Raw genomic sequence first — 26,281 nt, 5'->3', positions numbered from 1 at the left:
CATGGTCCAGCGAGCAGCACATTGAGGAAACGCCGCCATTTTATTCTCCTTCGCCCCCCCCCCCTCCGGCGCTCAGTGCGTTTCCTGCGCGGGCAGAACCAGCTTTGCGGGTTTCCCGGTGCTGAGGGGACGCATTACTCAAACGCGCAGCAGAGCCGATCATTCAAATCTAAAATGCAAAACAGGCAGGCAGTTTGCTCCCTTCTCGTTTCTCAATACTGCACGGCAAAAAACCGCCTGTCTTCACCAGCGTTTCAGTCTTATATGACACTTTTTTTCATCAAGGAGAAAATATTAGCTTGTTTTATGTTACTTTTGCTTGTCCAGTGAAATTTTCTTAACCCATTGGCAAATCATGAGTCCACGTGGTCCCACCTCACTGGCAATCTTTTTGTCTTATTTAGCCAAAAAGATAACAAAATAAGACAAAATTACTTGTTAAGATGACTTTTTTGGCTTTCTCAGAGCACTGCTTTTGGGTGACACCGGATGCTGCCATAATCAAACAGCCTCACATGCGGCTCTGTTCTGGGGGCCGTTCAGTATCCGGGGGCCCTTCGCCATCCCGGGGCCATTCCCCCCTGATACCGGCAGCTGTGTGACTGAAGGACGACCCGCCCGGCCCCTGTCTCAGCGCACCCGGCCAGGGCCCGGGCCTCCGCTGTGCAGCTCGATGGGGCCCTGAGCGCCTGCCTGTGAGAACCGCGGCTGACGGGAGCCAGTGGCCGGCCTCTCCCCTCGGGCCACTCTTACAGGACAGAGCGCGCTTACGGGACAGACCAAAGGATAAAAAAACAAAGCAGCTCCACCAAAGCGGACAAATAAAAGCAAACCGGCTCATCTCATGATAGCAGCCATTTTAAATTGTGTATGTTTTTAAAGTGTCCGTCAGTCATTTTTCAGTTTCGGTGGTTTCAGGGTTATCTGAGGTCATTGGTGGTCAGAAGTTTGTTCACACACTCCAAATACCAGAGTTCCATTCAAAACAAAGCTATTAGCTACTAGCAGGAGCACATTGAGTGCTTACTTTTCATTACTTTTCAAGATAATCCAGCACAGTAGCGTATTTTCAAGACTATAGCATCCAAATGTCCAATTACTTTTGGCCCGCTAAAATAGGTGGGGGAACTGTGTATAAAAAGGGCTGTAATTCCTACATAGTTCACTCAATATGGATGTAAAAACCCGTAAATTAAAGCTGAAAGACTAACCACATAGTGACAGTTTTATTTTTGTTTGCAGGAGCATAGAGTGAAAACAACAAAAAATGTGTCACTGTCCAAATAATTACAGACTACAATGCACTGAACTATTAGAATGTTCAGTACTCTTATGCTGAACTAAGAAGCACTACTGGCAACCGAACATGACAGGGTTCTAGAACATGACTTCAAAGAACCTACACTTCAAAGGGTTAAAAGCACTGAGTGAAAGTATTTCACACTTAGTGCCCTGTGCATAGTGGCCACAGAGCTGTTCTCTCCCAAGGGTTTATGGGAGTCTCCACAGAACACAGGACAGACTGCTCTCTCTTCAGGTAAAGACTACAGTCAACACAGGATGCATGCATTAATCAAAGCTCAACCTTCACCACTGAGACAAGCAGGGGCAGCGGAGGTGAAATATACAAAGAGACTCTCAGCCCAGGGGTGTCTTTTCTCATAAGAAAAGTCGGTTGATGTAGGTGCAGGTATTTTGTTTTATCCCAGCTCTAAGATAGCTAACTCTACATTTTAAATTAACATTTTATTCATTTAGCAAACGCATTTAATCCAAAGCAATTTACAAGTGCATAAGTATCAAATCCTTAAATAGCAAAAGAAGCATGTAGAGCTGTTATAACCAAAAAACAATAGTCATCGTAAGTGCAGGTTTTTGTATATATATAGGGTATAGAAGAGGGATATTGGGGGGGACTAAGGTACAGTCTGAAAATGTTTTTAGCCTGCCTCCGAATATGGGGAGGGATTCTGCTGTTCTGACAGTATTAGACGTGTCATTCAACCACTGAGGAACCACAACAGAGAACAAGCATGTACATGCAGCTCAACCACCTGGTGCTTGCAATGAGGGGACCACAAGACCAGAGTGGTCTTGCTGGGGTGTAGGGAGTCTAGTGGGGCAGTCCTTAGCAGCCCGTAATGCCAACACTGGCGCCTTGAAGCAGATGCGTGCAGCAATAGGCAGCCACTGGAGGTAGATGAAAAGTGGGGTGACATGAGCCGACCTGGGCTGACTGGCGGTCAGGTGGGCTGCAGCATTCTGGACCAGCTGATGGCACAAGGTGGGAGACCAGCCAGGAGGGAGTTGGAATAATCCAGGCCAGAGATGACAAGTGCCTGGACTAGGAGTATGTTGTGGAGGAAGAACCTGCAGGTTCTGGCAAGTCTACTTATCAAGGTCTTGATTGATTGCAGGTCTACTTATCAAGGTCTTGATTGAAGACTATGATTAGTTAATTACTTGAAACAGGTGTCATAGGGCTGGACTACATAAAAACCTGCTCCCAACTCAGCCCTTTTTAGATAAGATTAGACATCCCCTGGTTTAGCACAATCAAGTGCATGGAGTCTGCAGCCCTCTAGGATGAGTTGAAGATCCCTGCTCCAGGGTGTCACGTCTTTAAACCGAAAGGTAATTGCATTTTTTTTGTTCTGAAATCTAATTTCAAAACCGCCAAATCAAATTGTATTTAAAAAAAAAAACTCCGACCAACCACCCGATATTTTAAAATTACCAACTGCACCCACCACTGTAAAAAGCGGTTACGCAGTAATCCGATTCATTTGTCCACAATCCTACGAGTATTCCACACAATACAGGTCACACGGTGTACTTCACTGGCAACTTGCAGGCACTCGCCACACATTGGGCAGGTCCCTACTGCAGTAGTAGGCTAATTCAATGAATCCTTTTTGACAAAAACCTGACGTAAATCTTGGCTGAAAGGCGCACTCGTCTCTTGGCAAGTGCCTTTATTAACCGAGGAGCGTAAAATTGAAAAGTGAGGGAAATGCTCTATGGGACAAGGCACCAAGGACTGACTTAAAATTAAAAACGTCACAATGAGCTGGTTATTCAATATTTCCGCTAACAAAAAATCTCGATCATACAAAATACAAATTCTCGATCATACAATATATTAAAACAGCATCAGTTGCAAATAAAAACAGCTCGTATAACGGTCATATCGATGCAATTCCATTTATCTTGAATGCCTTGGTATTAAAACAACGATGTGCTTAACACACATTCCAATTGTCTCAGCCCTGTAAAATAGAGGTAGCCGTCCAACTCTACCATAAGTTGTGTGATAACGTTGTACACAGCATAACACAGAACAGGGCTAACGAACATTTGCAAAGGCATTTGGATGGAATTAGATAACAATAGACGGCTGTTTTTACCAAGAAGGGACTCGCTTGCCTCGATGAAAAAGTGCATTTCCATAATCATTTCCATCCATAACCGTAACATCAGTTCCCACACAATGTTGCCAGCTTGCTAGCCTGCATTCATTTTCAAGGTTTAGCTTAAGTTACTACGTTAGCTAAGTGTAACTAACACATTGCTGCTAGCTGGCTGCATTCGTCCAGACAACGTTAGACCAGTACAGGTTTCTCAAGTCAAATACGAAACGTTATTGATGCAATGATAACGTTACTAGCTAACGTTAGCGAGTACACATAAGAAATTAACTAATGGTAGTCAGTATGGGACGGTCATCTAGCTAGCAGAATTATTTCGTAAACGTTACTAAAATTACAAAACCGTTAACGTTATAGTCCGTTAGTTTAACATTGACATTAAGCCATCGAAGAATTTCGCTATGGATGCGACACGTGCACAATTATTATTGTTAACGGAAGATTCAATTTCAATGTTATTCCGGTAGGTTAAAACTGGTTACATCTACAGCTACAATCAGCTAGGCAAGTTAATTTGTGTGATGATAGATAACTTGCTAATCTTGGTAGCTAGCTAACGTTAATAAGCCAACTTAACCAAAGCTAACCACATAACTAGCTAACTTAGTGATAACAGTTGACAAGAGACATATATAGACAACATATTTAGCTGTCGATGCAACTAACGGTACCGTTGGTTAAAGAGTTCGAAATCAATTTTGAATGAATTCTAACACCGTCGTCTTAAATGTGTATTAAATTGGCAAATAAGATATTCGCTAACATTCACAAGAACCATCTCCTACAGTTCCTGTCAGTCTATTGAACAATCAGGAAACTATTACCTAATACACCGTCATTTATGTTGCTAGCATTAGCAATGTCAGTCACGTTGCTTCATCGATATACGCGGTTAGTTGGTTAACGTTTCTTAGCTTCAGAGCGAGTTTCTGTCCATGACAAGTTAGCTATATAAGTCTTTGGTAGCCAACTTAACAAGAACTAAGTAGTCGTAAAAGCAATACCATAATCATTTGGACATTTTTACCTGAAAATATTTTCATATAAGGTGGTGTAAATTCATATTTCAATCCCATTCACCTGTCCCTCCGTCCGACCTTACAATGTGCACAGCGTTTCTTTTGCTGTACAATTTGAACCGAGTTTTCAGGGTGTCCGCAAGACCCTGCCTAACGACCGCCCTATTGGTTAGTGTATACGTCACTCAGCCCGGGGGGAGAAAAATGATGTTGGCATGGCAACCGCTAAGGGGCGTGTACAAGCTATATATTTTTTGTCCAATTGAATGTGAAATTACCTCTATTAGATAACGCCCACCTGTTAATAACGTCCGTTATTTGATAAAGTGGTCATCAATCTGTTGAACCTATTGGACCTCTTGGCAATGGCGGGAATAGTGATAACATTTATATTCCTCGGGGGTAATTATATCCACAATTCTCCTTTCCATTTTATGTCTATAAATCCCAAGCAACTAAACTGTTACTGCTACCGCTAATTACCGGTTAGGTCACTGTTTATAGCATATTGGAATATGAATGGAGAAGAATTTAAGAATTGTGCAGTTATTGAGGCTACATTCTTGCAGTGTTTCATTTAAAACTGCAATTTAATTTGACTACACATTTAGAGATCTTGTTATGTATTCTTCATATGTATTATATTATATGGAAAATACTAGCGTTGGGCAATACCGACCACATTCTGGACCTTCTTCTCTTCCTAGTCAGCCCTTGAAAATATTCAAATGATCACAAAATTTGAGTTCAGTGGTGCTTAAATTTACGTTCACAAAACAACATTCAAGTTAATGTGTTTTATGGACTACAACTTTATAAAGTCCACATCAACATGAACCAATGTTGATGTCCAATGTCCAACATGAACTCTACAATTCCTTATCCTCTCACCCATCATATCAAAACATTTTTAATAATTATTTTGAGGATATTCAACACCATCTACATTTTCTTTGTCTTTATTGACATCATGACCACGTCTGCATGCTTTGATGCATTTACTTGCAGCCACATGAGCAACTAAATGCATAAAACCATGCAGATGTGGTCAAGAGTCTCAGCTGTTTTTCAGACCAATTGTCAGAATTGGGAATAAATGTGATCTAACCACTAAGTGGATAGGCTACAGCCACAGAAAACAATCTAAAATCTATAAAAGAAGTCGAATAAATACCTAATAAAACATGTTTTTTGCATTTCAACAAACCAGATTTCAGGGAGGAAATTAACTACTGTATGTACTGTACCCAAAATATAAAAACTACAACTTTGGCCTCGTCTGTAAACAAATTTTATAATTTGGTACCTCATTCCTTCCTCAAATAACATACAGCACATGCTTCTATACAAGGTAGCACAGGTGATGGTAATTTACAGGTAAAATGGGAAATTCTGCCAATTTGTTTAACTACCTCATAAGGTTATTCCTCTTCGTATAATTTGCACACAGTCGATTGCATTCACATGTGAACTGAACACCCACAGAGCCATATTAACTGTGGAATGAAACACTATTGTAATCAGACTCCGTATAACCATGATTTTGGATAAAGTCCAATATCATTTTTAATTCAAATAAACACCAGTTTCAGAGCAAAGATGGAAAAAAAACACTATTCACACAGTTCTCCCAGAGGGAGAAGATCAAAGAAAACAAACCAAAAAATAGATGAATCCCCTCTGTGAAGATTAGGTGATATGTGAACTAGTCTTCAGCAAATAACCATGGTTACCAGTTTGTTTATTGTCTGGCATGAGTTAAAAACATATTTTTCTGAAAGAACAGAACAACTGCTGTGGTGTGCTAGATATTCCTTGGCGTGTACTCAGCATCTAGGTCAGGGATAGGCAGATGGCAGTCGGACAGCCAGTAACCTGAAAGTTTTACCCACCTTGTCATTAAAAACACATTTATACATCTGGAATGCCCAGTAAAAACAGCTTGCCGTCCAAAATAATGACTGAATAATAATAATAAAGCTAAACGGGAACAGTCACTGCCGTTCTGGAGAACAGGATGCGCTGTGTGTGTGTGCACCACGTGGATTCAGCCCAGGTTAAAACGCCTCTAAGTCACCGTCCACCGTGTCTGGCCTCCGCCTGTACATGTGGCAGTGTTTACTGTAGACGCAGTGACTCTACGGCCCCCGGGCTGCGGTAAGTAAACGTTACAGCGCGGTACAGCGCAGCCGGACAGAGGCCCAGTGTGCCGGGGCGCTTTCACATCACGGCGACGGGGAGGTCGCCGGGGTCACCGGACTGGCCCGTGAGGTCGATGCTCGCCGCGGGGTCGCCGGGGGTGATCGAGGCCGAGGCCGGGCGCCCGGGGAGGGGGGAGGGCGTTTCGGAGGGGGGCGGCGGGGTGGCGGTGTGGTCGGGGTGGCTCTTGCTGCGGTGCGCGGTCACGTTGTCCCTCTTCTCGAAGCGCCGGCCGCAGATCTCGCAGGGGAACTGGTAGCCGCTCTCGGCGTCGTGCTTGCGCATGTGCCAGTTCAGCGAGGCCTTCTGCCGGCAGGTGAAGCCGCACACCTCGCACCTGGACGGCAACAGAAGTCAACCATCAAACAGACACAAAGACTGTGGGGGGGTGCTTCTGTGCTACCCCTAAGCTAAGGTGCTAAACGTGCATTATGGCACTACATTCCAGACTGTATAAAGAAATAGCAACAGAATTCCAGAAACAGGAAGCCCCTTGAGAGATCGCCAATCCATCATAGGGCACAAATACTATTCACTCACACATTGATATTGACAGGCAACTTGAGTCTCCAATTAGCCAAACCTGCATGTTTTTGGACTGTAAAGTACCCAAAGGAAACCCACACAGACCCAGGGAAAACATGCAAACTCCACACTCCATTTTTGCTGTGTGAGGCGACAGCACTATCATTGCCCCACCGTGCTGCCCCTCACTCAACATTGACGGGCCAGCGGTGCGGTTTCTCTGCGGAGACTCACTGCAGTGGTTTCTCCCCGGTGTGGATCCTGCGGTGGATGATCAGGTTGCTGCTGGTCCGGAACGCTCGGGCACAGAACTCACAGATGTAGTCCCTCTGGTCTCCCAGACACAAACGTCACAAAACACTTTTACTTTCCACACGGATGGTGTCATTACAAATGTCACAAAACACTTTTACTTTCCACACGGATGGTGCCATTACAAGAACTACGGATGGAAAACCAGCAGTTCTTGGCCTCGGGGACTACGAAATGCTGATCCCTGCTCTATGGGCTTTGATTGTACTGTCCTTCATATCAAAAAGTCATCAGCTGGCGAGACTGTTTGAGAATGGTTCCAAACAAAGGAAATTTTGAACTACCAAGTTTTATATGGCCTGCTGAAGGCTGTTTGTAGTCTCAGAGATTCAATGAATAAAAGACGGATCCCTTCAACAAACCCATAACTCAATTTTATATATGCAGCACTACTTCATACAATTTTCTTTTTTTTCCCCCATCAGAACTTCCCATCTTGCCCGTTGTCTTGCTTTTTATCTTTCCATTCGTCACTCAGAATAAGGCTTTGATAAAGCCACAAAATCTCACAGGCCAAAGTATAAACACATTATTCTTAACTCCTGTAGAAACTGTGAGGTAGCCACTCAGCCGTACAGAAGAGATGTAAACAGTCGGTTTATGCTGAAAGCGGTTAATGTACATTTGGTGCACTTAGAGGCGCAGGGTCTTATAAACAATTATAATGCTCCAAGAGAATAGAATCCTGTAGAGAAGACACATGTTTGAATTTTACCTTTATTTACATAACGCTTTAACATGTTTGGCGTTTGCCTCAGGCAATGTGAGGACAGCCCTGTGTGGTCAAATAGCATTGTAGGGACCAGTGTGCAACCCAGGGAGATGATAAGAGACTCACTGCTGTGTAGTTTCTCGTGCTCTTTCAAGTGCTTCTTAAAATTGAAGGACTTCCCGCAGGAGGGGTGAGAGCAGGCGAACGTCTTCTGTTGAAAGTGCTGATACTTCATGTGGTGCTGCAAGGCAAGATAGAAGAGTCACTGTATTGTCCTGGTGCTTTTATCAACCTTTCTTCAGACTCAAGATGCTCAGCTGTGTACTCCTAACAATGAACATTCTGTCTCCCTAGTGTTGAAGCAAACATTCCAATTTGATGTTTTTTTGGAATGTTTTTCAAAATTCTAATTCAGTGTTCTAGAATTCTATTGCTTTCAATCACCGGTAGCAATTGTTACATCAGCATTTAGAATGTTCAGTGAACAACATTCTAATCACATACAGTGGAGTCCGTAAGTATTTGGACAGTTGTTTTTTTTAGTTGTTTTTTTTGCTCTATGCTTGTGTTAAGCTTTGGTTAAGGGAGTGGCAACAACATTCAGCAATATACTGTAATATTGCACAAGAAACTGCAGTTACCTGTTGGTTACCTATAGGTAAGAATGGAACACAGGACAGGACTGAGTGCCTGGTGTGAATTGAAGAATTTGTGCTTTTACCACAAGGTCGCCTCAGAGTCACAGAGATCCACTCACGTTGAGGTACTGGCGGGATGAGAAGATCTTTCCACAGCCTTCAAACTCGCAGGGCAAAATATCTCTGGGCGTCGCTTTCCTGTGCCAGAGACAAATATGTAGTGTATGACATCAATTAAATAGATGCATTATTACTTGACACATTGTTTAAACATGTTGAGGAAAACCTGGTATACTGTTCCAATAGTTATGTTAAATATACCTCAGCTGTAAAACAGGCCTACAACATATATCAGGTTAAATTCTGTAAATATACACAAGTAAATTCCACACTATTGAGAAAGTATTTTATAGACACAGTTATCATGCTGTGAAACAGCTTGCCAGGTCAGGTCATAGAGGCAGATACGTTCAAAACTGTAGGAGTATAATACGCATAGCCTAGATTCCTCTGTTCTTAGCTACATTATATACTTGTATTGGGAATAATTCTTATATTTCAAACCAACCACACTCTCAGAAATAAAGTGACAGTACTTCAAAGATCAAATTTCCCAAATGTACCCTGAAAGTACAGCAATGTTCTCTTTGGGTACAAATGAGTACATTTTACAAGCAAAAAAAGGTACAAAGGTACTTCTAAGGTACATTTTGTACCTTTATTCCTGAGAGTGTACTGTACAAGCAGCTCATACATTGCACACAAACCTTTTCCTTTTGCCACTAATCTGAGAAATGTCATCATCTCCCGGCCTCTTCGGTGCACTTCTGGAAACAAAGAAAAAAATGTTTGTTTATATCATGTTATCTTCATCCCTAGCATCAAGCTAGTCTTCACCATTTATCTCCTCCTCCTTAAATTTATCTGACACAGGCGCATCCAAGAATATTGTACTGTGAATGGACCAACCAGCTTTACAAACACTGACCTGCTACTTTGTCATCACTCAAATTAAATCAATTAAGATAACACCATGAAAGACACCTTTTGATTTCCTTCTTGCCTATCCTTGGGCTAGATCGGGCCTGTGCAGACTGAACTGCTTTCCTCTGTTTCCCCCTAGTGGTCGTTTGTTGTACTACAGTTGAGTCGCCGAGGAGAGAATACGGGTTCTCATCGGTCTCTCCGGTGGGTTTGCCTGAAGTTGTTGTGTCAATGGAGTTGGAGGAACAGTCAGGACTGGACCGTTTGCGGGAAGGGCTGCAGTTCTTGTCCGTGAGCACGTCTGGGGCGTCTTCTTCTCTGTCTTCCTCATCAGGGAGCGGACTGTCGATGCAAACGCAAGCAGATTTAAAGAACCTTTTAAAAACAGATTCATACTCCCTTGTTTTCCCTGCGTATTGATGCGGTTGACATTGTTATTCCTTTATCAGTAAGGTTTATTTATTTTTAAATTATTATCTTGTATTTTATCTTGTCTTTTATCCTGTTTGTTGATGTTTTGTGTTTTGTTGTGAAACACTTTGTAACCACTGTTTAGGAAGGTGCTATACAAATAAAGTATGACTTACTGACTTGCTAACTATACGTGAGCTTGGAACAGTTTAAGAAACTTTTAGTGAGGTTTGAAACAGTGTCTTACCAATCTTCCTGTGGCAGCTCTCGCTCCCTCTCAGTCTCTGGTTCCACTTCCTGTGCACACTTACCCCCTGAAAAACACAAAATGGCTGAACTACCAAATACTGACTTGTAAATGTAACAATTGTGTCACAAGTTAAATAGGAAAAATAAAACCATTCACATTTACCTGATGTTTTGACCTCTCCAGCCTTTTTCTCCTCCTCCTCTTCTTCCTCCTCTCTATGTCCACTCCCCTCAGCAGCGAGCTCAGACCCTGCTTTCCTGCACCTCCTGGCCGAAAAGCACGGCTCCTCCACGCCCTCTCTCTTGTCATCCGTCAGACACCTCCTCCCTCGCTCTCTGGACGGGCTGGCACCAGGACGATCAGCCTCTGACTCCGCCCTCCCCCCATCCTCCTCGCCCCCCTCCCAGCCCGTCCCGGAGGGGCGCCACGCGAAACCGTGCCCTTCCTGGCAGGCGTACCTCAGACAGAGCTCTGCCATCACCCCCTCTCCCGAACCTCCCCGGGCCTCCGTAGGCCCCGTGTCCAGCCCAACGTCAGTTGCGCCTCCCCTCTCTCCTCCTCCGTACCTCTGCGCACCTCCACTCTCTTCTCCTCCGTACCTCTGCCCCTCTCCCTGCCCCTCCTCGGTGGTCTGACCCCCCACAGCACCGGTAGGCTGCAGGCCGGGGGGAAAGGGGCAGCGTTGCCCATGGCGATGGACCTGCAACACCAGGCACTGGAGGGATTCCGCTGATGTCACCACAGGCTCCGCCCCCTTCGCCTCATCCCTCCCACCTAGAAAGAATGGAGCCAATGGGAACGTGGTATTTATATCTGACAACATACACTCGGTGATGTTTATTAGGTAGACCTGTACACCAGCTTGTTAATGCCAATTTAGTTGCTGCCGGTATCTCAGAAACTGCTGATCATCTGGGATTTTCATGCAAAACAAAGTTTGCAAAGTATGGTGTGAAAAACTAAAAACATGAAGTGAGCAGCAGTTCTGTGGGCAAAAACATCTTGTTCATGAGAGAGATGCAAATAACCACACATTACGACAGTGGTATGCAGAAGAGCATCTCTGAATGCACAACACTTCATAATTGAATATGCTACAGCAGTAGAAGTCTAAATACCTAATACAGTTATCGGTGAGTGTAAAATGGTTATTTAATGGTACAATAATACAATAACAATGTAAGTAGCAGAATCATTTACTCACCTGAGCACTTGTCACAGACCTTGGAGAAGTAGCTGAAAGGGGGAAAGAATGGCAAAAATATTCAATGCTGCACAATAGAGCTATCATTGAGTGAGATCACATATAATTAATTACCTTCACACGAGTGAACTGTGTTCACACACAACAATACAGGCTGCTATACAGGACCAACAAGGGCTGCCGTGTGGGCCACAAATAAAAGTAAATATAGAAGCCTTTTCCCAGAGAAACATCTATTGAACTTAAAATGCATTGAACAATCCTAATAATCACCAGGTTATTAAGTAGGCCTATTATTTAAACATTCTGCTTTAAATATTTTCAGAGGGTTGCAGGTTGGGTGATGCTGTGCTGCTATAAAGCTAGACTTTCTTCATCCCTGTGTCTCTAATCCTCCATCAAAGTCTGTTTAAAGGGCTGGTGCAAAGGAGCAGAGAGCAGAGACCTCCCACTCAAAAGCTCTCACATTTAACCCGTCTGGAAAATATGTCACACAACTGCACTGTTTATCTGGAGTTATAGTTATAGTCATGTTCAAAATCACGTTAAACATATGATTTGCTCACATGCTTTAACACACTTTATTACAACAGCCCGGTGACCCTACATCACGTGTCAAACTCCAGTTCTGGAGGGCCGCAGTGTCTGTTTTCTGGTTGTTTTATACAGAATCTGCGCACGTTGTTCTCAAGGCCTTATTTGACAGCTGACTGAAAGGAAACCACGAAACGCTGCAGACACTGCGGCCGCCTGGGACTTCAGTTTGACAACCCGGCCCTACAGTAGTCGGAACACAATTCCACAGATATAAACCAGAGCTTATAAAAAACAACATTCATTAAAATTTAAATCGAAAAGAACTGTTAAGAGTCTGAAATAAGCGGCTTCACGTTATCGTGTAATCCGGCCATGCGTTCCTAAACCTGATGACGTTTTCCCTCAATTGAATGCGTTTATCTTCAGTATCTATTTGGCGTTGTTTCACTGTGAACGCACCTCTCGAGCAGGTACTGTGCCAGCTCCGAATGCAGCGCGAACCCGAGTCTGTCCTTCAGCTGGCCCCAGCTCTGCAGGCACGCGCCCAGGCGAACCCGCGACTTGCTCCGCCTGGCGTCCAGCTCCCTGCGCCGCTGCCGCCGGACAGCATCTCTCGGGGATGACATCGCCACGCTGGACGTGCGGGATGGGTCAAAGCAGCACTTCCCTGCAGCATACAAACAATAATTCTATAGGCTATTCATTGGCCATAGGCGGACATTGGGACCATGTTACATAAACCTACTGGAAAATATATCATAAACATTTCTGAATTACATATATTCAACACAATGATGATAAGATGTAGCCTAAATCAAATTGCCTCAGCTTGATTCTTGCAGTCCGGATATGTCAGGTTTCCATTTCAGGGTCTCAGTTCAGGGCTAATTGTAGCCCTGACGCTTGCAATTTAATCTTTAACATGCATGTTATAGCCCACAAACACGCTATAACCATTTTATTCTCTTGTTATTGTTGTTATAATGCTTGCTGTTACAAACTTGATCAAATGTTGTTTAGGCTATAGCAGTTGCCTAAAATAAAGGAGGAAGGACAGCTTATGAATAGCTATACAATTAATCAGTTTTGAAGTTGTGTTGTACTAAAATACAAATAATCTATGAACTCATTTGTAATACGTAGCGATATATACATACATACACCCTTAAATGGTTGATTTATTTAAAAGTGTATTGTATTTAAAATGTATTCTTAAAAGTACAATTCAGATTATAGCTATCCCAAGAATAATAACTTATGGCGCTACGCGAATTATTATCCGATCAAATATAGCCTGTCCTATCCATAGAGTTAACAGTCAAAAAGTAGCTACCCTACGATACAATAGCTTCAGCTCTGCATTAGCAGTCTTTACTAGTGAATTGAAAGAAATAATTCGCAGAAACTATTAATGTATTCAGCATTTGTTCTCCGTAAACATTCATTTAAAAACTGCTTAAAAGGACTACACCGCAAATGGAACACCTGCAAAAATGTATCCAATGTGTGACCCAAAAAAAACCCGAACAAATCAAAAAGTACAACAGGTATACAACCATTTCTCTTGTTGTTCTTAGCGGGTCCCACCCGCCATTATCCAGTTGCCCTTTTAAGTAAGCTCGCTTCAGTACAAACCTTGGCAGATGTTTTTCGCTCCTGTCCGACTGAACACCGCGTAATCTTTATTTTCTTAAGCAAGAGATTTTGCTATATATGAAGGAAGTATGACACCTTTCATTCATCGTTTCATATAAAAGTTTAATCATGACAAAAAGCCGTTGCCTTGAGATTTGTACAGGAACTGGAGATGCTGGATGATAGGAAGTGGACGCAGTCTGTATTTTCTTCCCATGAACCTCCACGGCAGCTCTGATTATGGGAAATGTAGTTCAACTGAGCCGTCTGAGTCTTCTTTCTGGTCTATTTCTGTATGGTAAAACATTGCGACAGAACAAATGTTATATCTAAGAACTACAATTATTGCCTAATATAGAAATCATGCCAATAATGTTTAAATAAATTCCGAAATTAAATTTCTGCTTACTGAAAACTATTGCCACTTCAAGTAAATTAAATCAGACTGAAGTGGACATAATTTCCGTTAGATTACAATCTAAGCAAGCCATAATAATTAGAATTATATAGAATGTTTGATGTTCATTATGATGTAGTGTTCATCCATCAGTCAGCAACAGCAGTTATTATTAGATCAATCAAAATCTAGAATAAAAATGAAATGCTAATAAGACTTCAACACCATCGTGTGATACATAATGTTAATATTTACATTTTAAAATGAAAGTTGAATTAATATGTAACAGATTTTCATTTCATGTTAAAACTAACAATAGCAAGCAAACTGAATACATTAAATGGGCTTGAAGGTTGATCGCAATGAAATGAAGGCGAAATTCAATGCACTTCAATGCAATTATCAGCCTTTTGATAGAGGCACTGATGTTTTACAGGAAAACAGATGTGTCGCTTATCAAGGTGATCTAAGAGGCCAGGTAAGGGTATGGAATCATGGAATAGGATACATAAGTCAAAGGCAAATATATTTGTATGCATTTTTATTTTTGAGAAAACAAGTTGTCCCTCAAGATACTTCCATTACAGTTATTTACCTGAAGCTTTTACCAAAAGCTACTTCTAGTTGATTAGACCAAGCAGGAGATAATCCCCCCCGTGGAACAATGTGGGGTTACGAGCCCAACAGCTGTGTGGATGTTATTGTGACTGCACCGGGAATCGAGCCAATGGCCATGCGGGTCCCAGTCATGTACCTTAAGTGCTACACCGCAGTCTGCCCCACTGGCTGCTAAACTTCAACATTTAGCTGACAAACCCAAACTAAAATTAAACAAAAAAGAATTGCGAATGAAATACAGCTCACGATGCAGAAGCGTCCCTGACTCATTTGACACACAGAGCACAGGCCTAGCGTGTTAACTCGTCGAGCTGTTAAAAGGAAGCTGCAGTTTCGGTCTTATGAGGCATATAACAGGATATAACCTAACCGTCAGCAAATCAGATCTCTCTTTCGCACAAATGCAAGTTCTCTGGTGCGTAGGAGGCAAAACCACACAACTTCACCTTCTCTGTAAACTGACTGAGAGCCTGAGAACATCACTGAGCGAGCATGGAAGAACTCGGTGAGTATTCTTTTATTACTTCATCGAGTACAGGGTATTCATTTGCCTTTAGTCAGGAAAGAACATGCCCTTGGATGGCTAGGACATATTGAGACATTAGAAGGAGAGTATATTGTGGAGAAGGCGTTATTGTTGTAGACAAACTCATAGTCATGCAGGCAGCCTACGTAAATGAGTGGCGAGAACATAGAAAGTAATGTAGCCTGAAACATCACTTCACTTTATTTAAGCAGAAGCAGGCACACTACACAGTATATAAAGTACAATACATTATTCAGACATCCCACCATTGCAAAATTATTATTATTTCTGGGAGACTGGCGGATCTGCTCAGCTGGGGGGGGGGGGGGGGGGGTCGGGGTGTTCCTGCTCAGTACGTGAAGGGAGGGGTCGCATTACAAGACCTGGGGGACACCCCTGCACTTTTAGGTTTCTGCTCTTCTGCCTGTGGCGCTTTTTTGTGGGAGACTTCTGCCCACTCGTGGGTATCAGAGAGCAGGTGAGAATTTCCGGCAGACTCCCGGACTTTCCGGGAGAGGAGGGGGGATGTCTGCCCATTCGGATCACCCAATTCACAGACACTTAGTTAAAACAATCAGAACCCTCACAAAAAAATTTACATTGACAAGCCTCATATGTATAAGATCTCTATTTTCGGACCACCACACTTCTGATAGGATTCTAGTACCTTTGATGGGAAGAGGATGAGGCTATATGCATTGGCAGGTTTTGGGAAATTATGTTTAATGGGCGTTCTGTGGATCTTGTATGTACAAAATGTGGGTTTGGCTGTGTCTCATGTGTCTCAATTCACAGACACTTTGCCTGTGAATTGACTAGAACCCTCACAAAAGTGCTACGTACAAAGGTTACAAAGTAATTTCATGGAATAAGTATGTATAATTTACTTTTGATGATATTCCAGTAAGTAATAAAACTAAATTTCCCGAAATTGGGAGACAGCCGTAGGCCACTTAAATATAAAGCCGTTGAAATATGAATTGAGGGGAGCAGAGGGTTAAATGTTAAACAATAATCGTAATCATAATAAGCCAATACTGTGCTTGAGTTCAGAATATAAAGGGAACTCATTTCTCTAACTGTCCTCCATTTACTGGCTTGTCTCCAGTGAAATATTCGTATGTGTACAGTATGATAACTAATATAAATATCCACACGTGTCTGCAAGCGTGACGGAGACAGTGATCGTGGCGGTTGAGACATTAGATTATTCTTGTTCATGAAGTGTTTTCACTCACTACTTGCAAAGTATCACTTCTGCCGTAGCAAAAGCAGCCACAGTATCATGTCTGATGTCACTTCCCCCCAGATGCAACAGCAGTTTGTGGTTTGCTGGTATTCACCTTGCAGAGCGGAGGTCACTTCACACTTTATGCATGTTATCTAGTCACTCAACCGGAAGATGGATTGCGCATGATTTTAGATAAGAAGCAATGCAATTTGCTAAGACTAGGGCGTCTAATCTTATCCAAAAGGCTGGTGTGGCAGCAGATTTTTGTGTTAGCCCGGCACAAAGACACCTGGTTCTACATATCTAGGTCTCCATTGAAGACCATGATTAGTTCGTTAGTTGAATCTCGCGTTGAAGAACTGGGCTAAAACAATAACCTACACCCACATCTGCCCTTTTGGGATAAGCTAAAGGGCGGGTGAGTTTATCGCAGGGGAAGGCTACCACCTGCGTTTGTTGTCCCCATCCAAAAGCCTGTTCATCAATGAATACTCCAATTTGAATTAATTTAATTAATTTAATAGTAATTATGGAAGCCTCCCCGAGCCTAGTACATACTCCACCTATGATTAGGCACCCATGTTCTAAACAGAGGTGGTCAAAAAGTGAAAGTCCAGCCATGTGTTCCTTCCACCCATGAACTCTGATCGGCTGAAGAATTGTACTGATGAGCAATTCGAGGTGGTTGGAACAAACTTCAGGGGAGGATCTTTACTTTCTGAACCTGGATTTTCGACCTCTGGTTCAAGAGGTGCGACTGTGCTCACATGTATATGTTATACATTATTTAGCAATAAATTATTATTGTCATTGTCAGACTTCCTCTTGGAGCAGTTAGCGCAAAACTCTTCCCACGATGACCTGGGTCCAGCAGCTATCTCTCAGGAGAGCGCGGAACAACCCGGAAAGAGTGAAGCAGCCGGCACTCATGGCCTGGTAGGAACCACAAACATTTATAAGCTCGGGTATGTGTGTGTGAGTCATCGGTGTGTGTGCCCGGCGATAGACTGGGGGCTCGTGCACCACCACAACCCTGACCTAGAATTACCAGGTTAGATGATTGGTGGGAGGGCGGCACGGATGGTGCAGTGGCTAGCACTGCCGCCTCACAGCAAGGAGGTCCTGGGTTCGAATCCCCGTCGGACCGGGCCTCTCTGTGCGGAGTTTGATTGGATGGATGGATGGATGGATGGATGGATGATTGATGGGTGGATAGAATTGATGGTGAAGCAGGTGTGCTTGAATTTTGATCCATTCACTTTACTTTTAAATGAGATTTTGGCCAAATGTGGAATGTCCAATCATATACTGCATAGTGATGTCAGTACACCTTGCTGGAATCTCTACAAGATGTTCAGGAGAGCAGACATGCTCACCCAGCAGCACAGCACTTTTGTAATTAACATTGACAAGCCTCATATGTATAAGATCTCTATTTTCGGACCACCGCACTTCTGATATGATTCTAGCATTACATTACATTACATTACATTAATGGCATTTGGCAGATGCTCTTATCCAGAGCGACGTACAGTTGATTAGACTAAGGAGGAGACAATCCTTCCCTGGAGCAATGCATGGTTGAGGGCCTTGAGGGTTGAGGGATCTTATTGTGGCTACACTGGGATTAGAACCACCGACCTTGCGTGTTCCAGTCATGTACCTTAACCACTACAGTACAGGCCGCACCTTTGATGGGAAGAGGATGAGGCTATATGTATTGGCAGGTTTTGGTACATGATGTTTAATGGGCGTTCCGTGGATCCTGTATGTACAAAATGTGGGTTTGGCTGTGTCTTATGTGAGCTCTCTTTCGCCAGATCACACCTGTGTATATTTCTAAACTCCCTGCCAAGGGCTCGACCAATGACCATGTGTACAGGTGAGACAAATCAACTGATCCCGATTACATCTGTACTCTGTCAACAGTGACCAGCCATTTTGTGATAATTGCCTGTTTTAATTTTTTCTGTCCTGTCTCTTGTACCTCTTATACCTTTTCTCTCTCTCCCTCCCTCCCTCCCTCCCTCTCCCTCTCCCTCCCTCTCCCTCTCTCTCTCCCTCCCTCTCCCTCTCTCTCTCTCTCTCTCTCTCTCTCTCTCTCAGCGAGGTTCCAGACCCGGTAGAGGCCCTCTTGAGTCCCCGTTCGGCCACTCGAGAGCTGGACTCCCTCATGCAGGGACTACTGGGCCTGGATTTAGAGGTAACGTCCTGACTATGGCATATTTAATCGCTCATGGGTATTTCAGAGGTAACCATTTTATAACTTGTTGCATGAAATTATTACGTGACTTATGGTTATCAGTCAGCAGAGGGCAGTGTGCTCAAACACGATGTGCTAAAATATAGGAATCTCCAATCAGAAGGAACCAGTTTGGGGCATCAGACTTGCACTGCCCGATGGAAAACAGGCAAAATACTTTTTTGGGGAATAAATGGAATAAATAGAAATATTTCTTCTTACTCCAGTTTCCTCCACAGTCTAAAGACTAAATTTCCCCTAGGTCTGAGTGTGTTGGTGAATGATGTGTGTGCCCTGTGATGGATTGGTGGCCGGTCCAGGGTGCATTCCTACCTCTCACCCAATGCATGCTGGGATAGGCTCCAGCACCCCCGTGACCCCGACCAGAAATAAGTGGGTTAGATAATGGATGGTGTGATGTTTATTCTCTTCAGCTGTCCGACTCACCCACTGCATCAGGCCCCCCGCCTATTATTCCGAAATCCCAGAAGGAGAAAGAGAGGAAGGAGACGAAGGACCCGGGCGATGGACCCGCGGTCGAAAGCAAAACCCTCGCTGCGAAAGATTCTGATCAGGCACCCAAGAAGACGAAAACAGCCGGGGACACCATAGACGACCTCCTCGGGGGCCTGAGCTCGGACATGGAGAGGATGGGCGTGCGCACCTCGGCCAAGGGGCTCTGCGCTGCCTGCGGCAAGTGCATTGTGGGAAAGGTATAGCACCTGTGATGTCGATCGATTGGTCAGGCTGGCCAGTTATGGCATGAGAATAACACTAGTACTGAAAAAAACTGATACTGAGCTGTAAACTGATTCCTTCGATACAGCTGACAGCCAGTGACAGATACCCTAGTGGGAGAGTGGTTATGCTTGGGGTTAACCAGCTGCTATTCACACCCAGACTGAGGTGGGAATCAAATTTGCAGGAAAGTGTTGTAAGAATGTAACAACATTCAAAGAAACATATCTTCTTTGTATATTTACAGATTGCAGTGCATGAGACATCATTTTAAAGCTCAGTGTACTTTAATTTAATTTAATTGTATTATTTTCATGAATTACCACGTCAATGAAATGTCAGAATTATCCTTTGAATGTAGAAGCACCAGGGGTGTCATTTATCAGGGAATAAGGGGGTTACAACCACCCCCAATATTACAAAACAGGCCAAATAACCCCCCCCCCCAATGGTATAGCATGATTATGATAATTTAATACAATAAAGATAGTGATTTCATGTTGTGACTGGGATATAGTGATCAGTCATGTTAAAACATACCCTGCCAATTACACAATATATTTTCAGAATTGAAATAAAGTATGAATACTTTTTAAAAGGAAATTATGAGTTAATGTTTATTTTTTTTGGTCTGGGACACTCAACCCCCCCCCCCCCCCCCCGTCCACCTGTAGATGATCACAGCTCTTGGAGAGGTGTGGCATGCTGAACACTTTGTGTGCACCACGTGCGGGAAAGAACTGGGCACGTGCGGCTTTTTCGAGAGGGACGGCAAACCCTACTGTGAGCAGGACTACCAGAATCTCTACTCCCCACGCTGCGCGTACTGTAAAGGGGCCATTCTACAGGTACGCCTTCCACCTGTCAGAGAACTTCCATTTCCTTACTGCCAACTAATGCAAACAGCCTTTCCAACACACTTTGGAATCATAATTAAACCCTTTGTATGGTGTGAGGTCACAATTGTGCGATTAGAATGTTCTTAACTGAACATTCCAACGCTGATGTAACAATCACTACTGGTAACTGAAAGCAACAGTTCTAGAGTCTAGAGTTCAGAGTTCTAGAACTCTGACTTAGTTTTAAAAAAACCTACCCTTCAAAGTATTCATGCTAAAATATTAGCCACCACTGTCAACAAGTGACTCACCAGAACGTTGGTGTGGAGTGCTGAGTGCATTAGTAGTCAACATGATTAGTAGTGACTGAACTGAAATGGAACCAAACAGGCCCCACAGACATTAGTCTCACAGCCCTGAGCAGACAGTCAGAGATGTCAAGATGCTCTTCTCTCAACCACCTGGGAGTAGCAGTCACTGTATATACAGCACTGGGAGTTTGGCATGTTACAGGGTCCTCTACAAACAGAACAGCATTAACCAGATTCACAGATTTACATTACAATGTATAACCTCCTGATACCTGGCAGAAAAATGTTCAAGTATTTTCTTTCCATAATATGAGCGTCTTAGATGACAAAAACATGTTGCTGTGAAAATATTTCTTGAGACCAGAGACTCATGTCCCTTACGGGGGACAAAAGTGATTCGCCAGGTCTTGGGATACGTTTTTCACGTGTTCTCATATGTTTTTCCTTCATTGAGTCCACACAGCTGCTCAATGGATGCAGGTACACAGGTGGACAGGTGTACAGACAGCCTATTCACTGGCATTTGTTGTCCGTCTGTCAGTCAGCCAGTCTGCCTTTCTGTCTGTTTGTCTGACCGTCTGTCTGCCCAAGCTTAATGTGAAGCTCTTTGTCGAATTCTTTCTCACACAAGTGCGTGTTTGTGTTTGGATGAATGCGAGTCTGTTTACGAGTGCGCGCCAGACCGCGTCCGGGCCCAACACAAACACTCCCGCCAAACGGAGGGTACCGGCAGCATCAGCTGGAGTGTATCAGGCCCGCTGACATGTTTCTCTGAATGCTTTACGCTCCTCTCAGCCGACCGCTCCCTCTTTTCGCATACCAGGGCGTTCGGCTCCAGAAACGAAGCTGCACATTCGCGGCTGACGTCGAGCGGGACACCTGGAAAACGGTCCCGGGGAGAATTAATCACTGATGGTTTTTGCAGAGTAAATGGCACGAGATGTTTGTGAACTCACCGTCTCTTCTTCTCTGGTTTGCATCTGTGTCGAGTCGTCTTCAATATACGCCCTGTCCCATGTCGCTGAAAGATAATAACAGGTTAACCCCTCAGACGCCGGCGAGATTCCTTCAGATGACTGACTGTCTTACGGTTACTTTCACCAAAACTCAGGACAAGTTTGTCTTAGCAAGTGTTTTAGTCTTGTAGAGAGACTTAAAATCTTTTTTTTCTCTCAAGTTTTAAGTTACTCTTTACTTCATAAGTGAAATGTTCTTACCTGATTGGCAAATCCTAAAATGAGTCAAACTGTCTAACCTCATTGGCAGTTCATTTTTGCCTTACTTGGCAAAAAAGTAATAGAGATAAGATTTTAAGTCTCACTAAAAATACAGGCACAATAACATTAATCGCTCTATATATGTAGCAAAATGTAGCTAAAATGTAGCTAAAATAAATGATTGGGCTAATTAAATCAGTGAGACAGAAGTTGGTTTGAAATCCAGAAACGGATTTGCTTGCCCGTCCCTGACCTGAAGGGTTACACCTTTCACATGGGTTTGACCTCTGACCTCTGACCTCTGACCTGTGCTTGTATGGCAGAACATCCTGACCGCGCTGGACAACACCTGGCACCCAGAGCACTTCTTCTGTCAGCACTGCGGGGAGGTTTTCGGGAACGAGGGTGAGTCGCGTGTCCACCTGTGCGAGATGCTATCTGACAGATTGGACAGGTAACTCCCTGAACACTTCAGGTGACAAGCAGAAACCGGTGGCAGTGTAGTATGGTAGCGATTGCTCTGACAGACCAGGTGGATCTAGGCTTGAATACCCACGGTGTTTATAGACTTTTATAGTGATGACATCTTTTTGGAGGACAACCCGATGGTTTCTTCTGCCATGGGTTCCCTCAGTAGATTTTCCATGCTTTTTTTCCCATTGGGAATTTGATTCCTTACCGAATATAAGGTCTGTGGTTAATGTACGCACAAGAGAGTTTCACATTTTGTTCTACGAGTTAAATTACATCCATTAACATCCGCAACTGTGAATTTTGAAGCTGTGATGTGCTTTAAAAAAGCAAGTTGCTAACAAGTTACGACAATGGCCATATCTCTCCAGCCACCACACAAGTTTTACTCCAGTCAACATTACCTTTGCAGTTTCAATATAGCACTTTGTCAACAACTTACTTTTTTAAAGCACAAAATGGCTTGGTTCTTCAGAGATTGCCAGTTCAGTTCCCGGGCAGTGCTGTTGTCCCTTTGAACAGTGAACTTCACTTGAACTGCATCGGTGAATACCCAACTGTGTAAATGGATTGTGTGAATAAAAAATAAATAGCCATATAATGGAAGCAGTCTGAGAAGCAGCTTGCTGTTTTTCCATTTTTATGCTCTTAGCAGACACTCGTATCAAGGGCAAATAAAAAAAAACATATTATCCATTTTATCCTCAGCCAAGAACATCGTAAATTTAAGTACCTTTATCCAAGGTACAGTGGTGACTCCTGCAATATTAATGAGGAAATGATTCTAAGTTATCTAGAGTTATCTGACTATTTAATGCTGAAGTATATTACTTTAAAAATGCATCTTTACCAGATTCAAGGTGAGTTCAGTCAGTTTTCACCAATTCCACTGTAATGAGTTGAATGTAATTGGTGAATGAATTAATGATGAAAATGAATTTTTAATTCATTTCCTCTATTGGCTGAAATTATGTGGAATTGTTCCCCACAGATAGCACTGCTGCCTCATAGGAAGAAGGTCTTGGGTTCAAATCCGGATCCCAGTCTGGGCCTTTCTGTGTGAAGTTTGCACAGTATATTCACTGTGTGGAGTTTGGGGTATATTCTTGGCAATGTATCCTCCAATGCATGCTGGGATAGGTTCCACCACCCACCTGTGGCTGTGACCCTGACCAAGAATGAATGTGTTAGATAATGGATGGATGGATTAGTGATTAATCTGAAGTTCTTGTGTTGGACGAAATGAGGTGGAGTTGTACTATGGACCCTCACCCTTTACCGTGTTTTTGGGTTGCTAGGTTACCTGGAACGCGACGGGAAACCGTACTGCTGCAGGGACTTTTACCGGCTCTTTGCACCAAAGTGCTCTGGCTGCGGGGAGCCGGTGCAGGAGAACTACCTGTCCGCCGCCAACGGCACCTGGCACGCCGACTGCTTCGTCTGCGCGGTGAGTCACCTGACCCCGAGCTGTGGGTCAGCTGACCCTGTGAGTCACGCGCTTCCTCAGCAGCGATCGATTCGGAGATGTGGCCACGTCCCTATCTCGCTTTTCAAATGTATGCTGGGAACACACTTGATTACCCCGCTGAAGATTCCAGCTATGTCAGCTTGACCAGCTTGACAAATGAGCTGGTCAAGCTGGTCATAAAGCTGGTCTAGCTGGGCATGAGCTGGTCAACCGGCATGGCAAAGCTGGTCATAAGTTGGTCGAGCTGGGTATGAGTTGGTCTAGCTGGGTATGAGCTGCTCAACCAGCTAGTGCTGGTAGCTTTCTCTGAGCTTGGTGTTGGTCTAAACTGGTCAACCCAGCTGTTTCAAAACCTAGCTTGAGCGTTTCTTGCAGGGTAAATGAGTACACAAGCTGTCATTCAGAGCTTTCTTTGTGCACATCTTCAAAAACGAACACTACTCCTCAGCAAGGTGCAATAGGTGCCTGGTGATGTGACAGATGTTAGGAAGCCAGGAAAGATGACGGTATCATTTTTTACATTGCATTACATTACATTACATGACATTTAGCAGACGCTCTTAGCCAGAGCGATGTACAACGAAGTGCAGATCAAACACAAGTATAAGTGCGAAGAGGACCTGAGAGGACAGTACAGTTCCGAGTCCTAGTGTAAACATACAGATAATCAGAACCCTTGAAGAGTACAATCAATTTCCAAACTAGCATACCACAGTTGGCAGCTAGAATACCCTGAGTACAACAATACAACAGCTAATACAAAAAAAACAACAATATCTATACAAGTAACAATATCTATACAATCTATACATAACTGCCATTACAGTCTATGGCATATATAAGGCTATTTGAAGAGAAGCCGTGATCTGCCCCCTAGTGCCGCTTTTAAACCACCCATTATACAAAAAGTTTACAGTTTGTAAACAATGTCGCTTGGGGCCCAAGCCCTTTGCATCAGTATAACACAATGAAATGCAGCTACTTCTCCAGCCTAAGAGGAAATAAGAACGGCAGAAGCGCTTGAGTAAATGTCCGCCGGAACCACAACAATTCCTTTCAAATGATCCGTCCAGAGAGTGCAGCTGCAGGATTTGGAGACAATGGTAGCACAGCGTTCGTGCATTTCCGTTATAAAGTCCCAGCAAATTGCTCTTGGAACAGTAAAAAAAAAAAACAGTTGTGCACAGCTGTACACAAACCCCGCACAACAAAACACGCTTTTCAAATTTCCTTTTTGGACTAAACGTGGAATAACGGCAATATACATATGGTAGTCTTGGCGGAGTTAATGCCGCCAAGTTGTGGGGGTGGAGGTCATGGGCGGGTGGGGTGGGGGGTGGGGGGGTATGTCTTATGCAAATTGTGCTGTTTCCATGGTTGTTGAAGTACAAGTGATTTTTGATTTTCCTCAGCTGTTGACTGTCAATAGTTTTTTTTTACAGCTTCTTCCTTCCTTCCTTCCTGCTTCATCAGTAGAACCCTGGGATTTCATAGAAAAACCCAACCTAGTTCAGGGGTTCTTTGTTGGACGAGATTGTCTGGGAGCTTGCACGCTTCCCACCTGACGGTAAAGAAAGTCAGAAAGTATGAGTCCTGCCATGTGTTTCCTCCATCCATGACCTCAGCCAGCTGATTTCACTAATTAGCTCTACATCCTGGCTGAAGGATTGTGCTAATTAGCACAAGCAGGTGATTGGAACAAATCACTTGGGAGGACTTGTACTCTGTGACCCCTGGACTGTTCACCTCTGGTTTCTGCAGGATGGTTTAAACCCCCCCCCCCCCCCCCCTTCACCGCTCCTCTTTCCTCAGGACTGTCTGAGTCCGTTTCGGGACGGGTGTTTCATGGAGCTGGACGGGCGCCCCCTCTGCTCCCTGCACTACCACTCCCGGCAGGGCACCCTGTGCGGGGGCTGCGGGGCGCCCATCTCCGGCCGCTGCATCTCGGCCCTGGACCGCAAGTTCCACCCCGAGCACTTCGTCTGCGCCTTCTGTCTGCGTCAGCTGAGCCAGGGCATCTTCAAGGAGCAGGCCGGGAAACCCTACTGCGGCGTCTGCCACGACAAACTGTTCCTGTGAGAGAGAGGGAGGGAGGGAGGGAGAGAGGGAAGGAGAGGGAGAGGAAGGAGAGGGAGAGAGGGAGGGAGAGAGAGAGAAAGAGAGGTAGGGAGGGAGGGAGAGAGGGAGAGAGGAAGAAGAAGGAGAGGGAGGGAGGGAGGGAGAGAGGGAAGGAGAGGGAGAGGAAGGAGAGGGAGGGAGGGAGAGAGAGAGGAAGGAGAGGGAGAGAGAGGGAGGGAGGGAGGGAGGGAGAGAGGAAGAGAGGAAGAAAGGGAGAGGGAGGGGGGAGAGAGAGTGAAAGGGAAAGGGAA

General features: G+C 44.0%; 3 protein-coding genes across 4 annotated transcripts in view; 1 reads left to right on the top strand and 2 right to left on the bottom strand.

Annotated features, from left to right (window-relative positions):
* fcho1 (FCH and mu domain containing endocytic adaptor 1) overlaps positions 1 to 4,579 on the bottom strand; it is a 49,311-nt gene extending 44,732 nt beyond the window's left edge. For both annotated transcript variants that reach the window (XM_061237936.1, XM_061237937.1), the window contains exon 1: positions 4,456 to 4,579. The gene's annotated coding sequence lies outside the window, so the exon portion shown is untranslated. The remainder of the gene's footprint in view (positions 1 to 4,455) is intronic.
* A 1,289-nt stretch (positions 4,580 to 5,868) lies between these two features.
* znf692 (zinc finger protein 692) lies at positions 5,869 to 14,017 on the bottom strand. The gene is made up of 11 exons (XM_061237858.1): positions 13,855 to 14,017; positions 12,679 to 12,886; positions 11,683 to 11,714; positions 10,641 to 11,252; positions 10,476 to 10,542; positions 9,878 to 10,159; positions 9,601 to 9,660; positions 8,953 to 9,031; positions 8,322 to 8,436; positions 7,406 to 7,505; positions 5,869 to 6,983 (listed from the first exon to the last, which is right to left on the bottom strand). Exons 2-11 carry the CDS (start codon positions 12,843 to 12,845, stop codon positions 6,668 to 6,670), a joined length of 1,830 nt encoding a protein of 609 aa, XP_061093842.1. The 5' UTR covers positions 12,846 to 12,886; positions 13,855 to 14,017; the 3' UTR covers positions 5,869 to 6,667.
* A 1,217-nt stretch (positions 14,018 to 15,234) lies between these two features.
* lpxn (leupaxin) lies at positions 15,235 to 25,993 on the top strand. The gene is made up of 9 exons (XM_061237964.1): positions 15,235 to 15,374; positions 17,444 to 17,562; positions 18,447 to 18,508; positions 18,733 to 18,829; positions 19,303 to 19,581; positions 20,281 to 20,454; positions 22,297 to 22,378; positions 23,743 to 23,891; positions 25,725 to 25,993. Exons 1-9 carry the CDS (start codon positions 15,362 to 15,364, stop codon positions 25,989 to 25,991), a joined length of 1,242 nt encoding a protein of 413 aa, XP_061093948.1. The 5' UTR covers positions 15,235 to 15,361; the 3' UTR covers positions 25,992 to 25,993.
* Positions 25,994 to 26,281: the final 288 nt, after the last annotated feature.

This window comes from Conger conger, chromosome 4 (assembly GCF_963514075.1).
Source record: "Conger conger chromosome 4, fConCon1.1, whole genome shotgun sequence".
Lineage (NCBI taxonomy): Eukaryota > Metazoa > Chordata > Actinopteri > Anguilliformes > Congridae > Conger > Conger conger.
The sequence above is the reverse complement of the archived record's forward strand: the minus strand, read 5'-3'. Positions and strand labels throughout refer to the sequence as shown.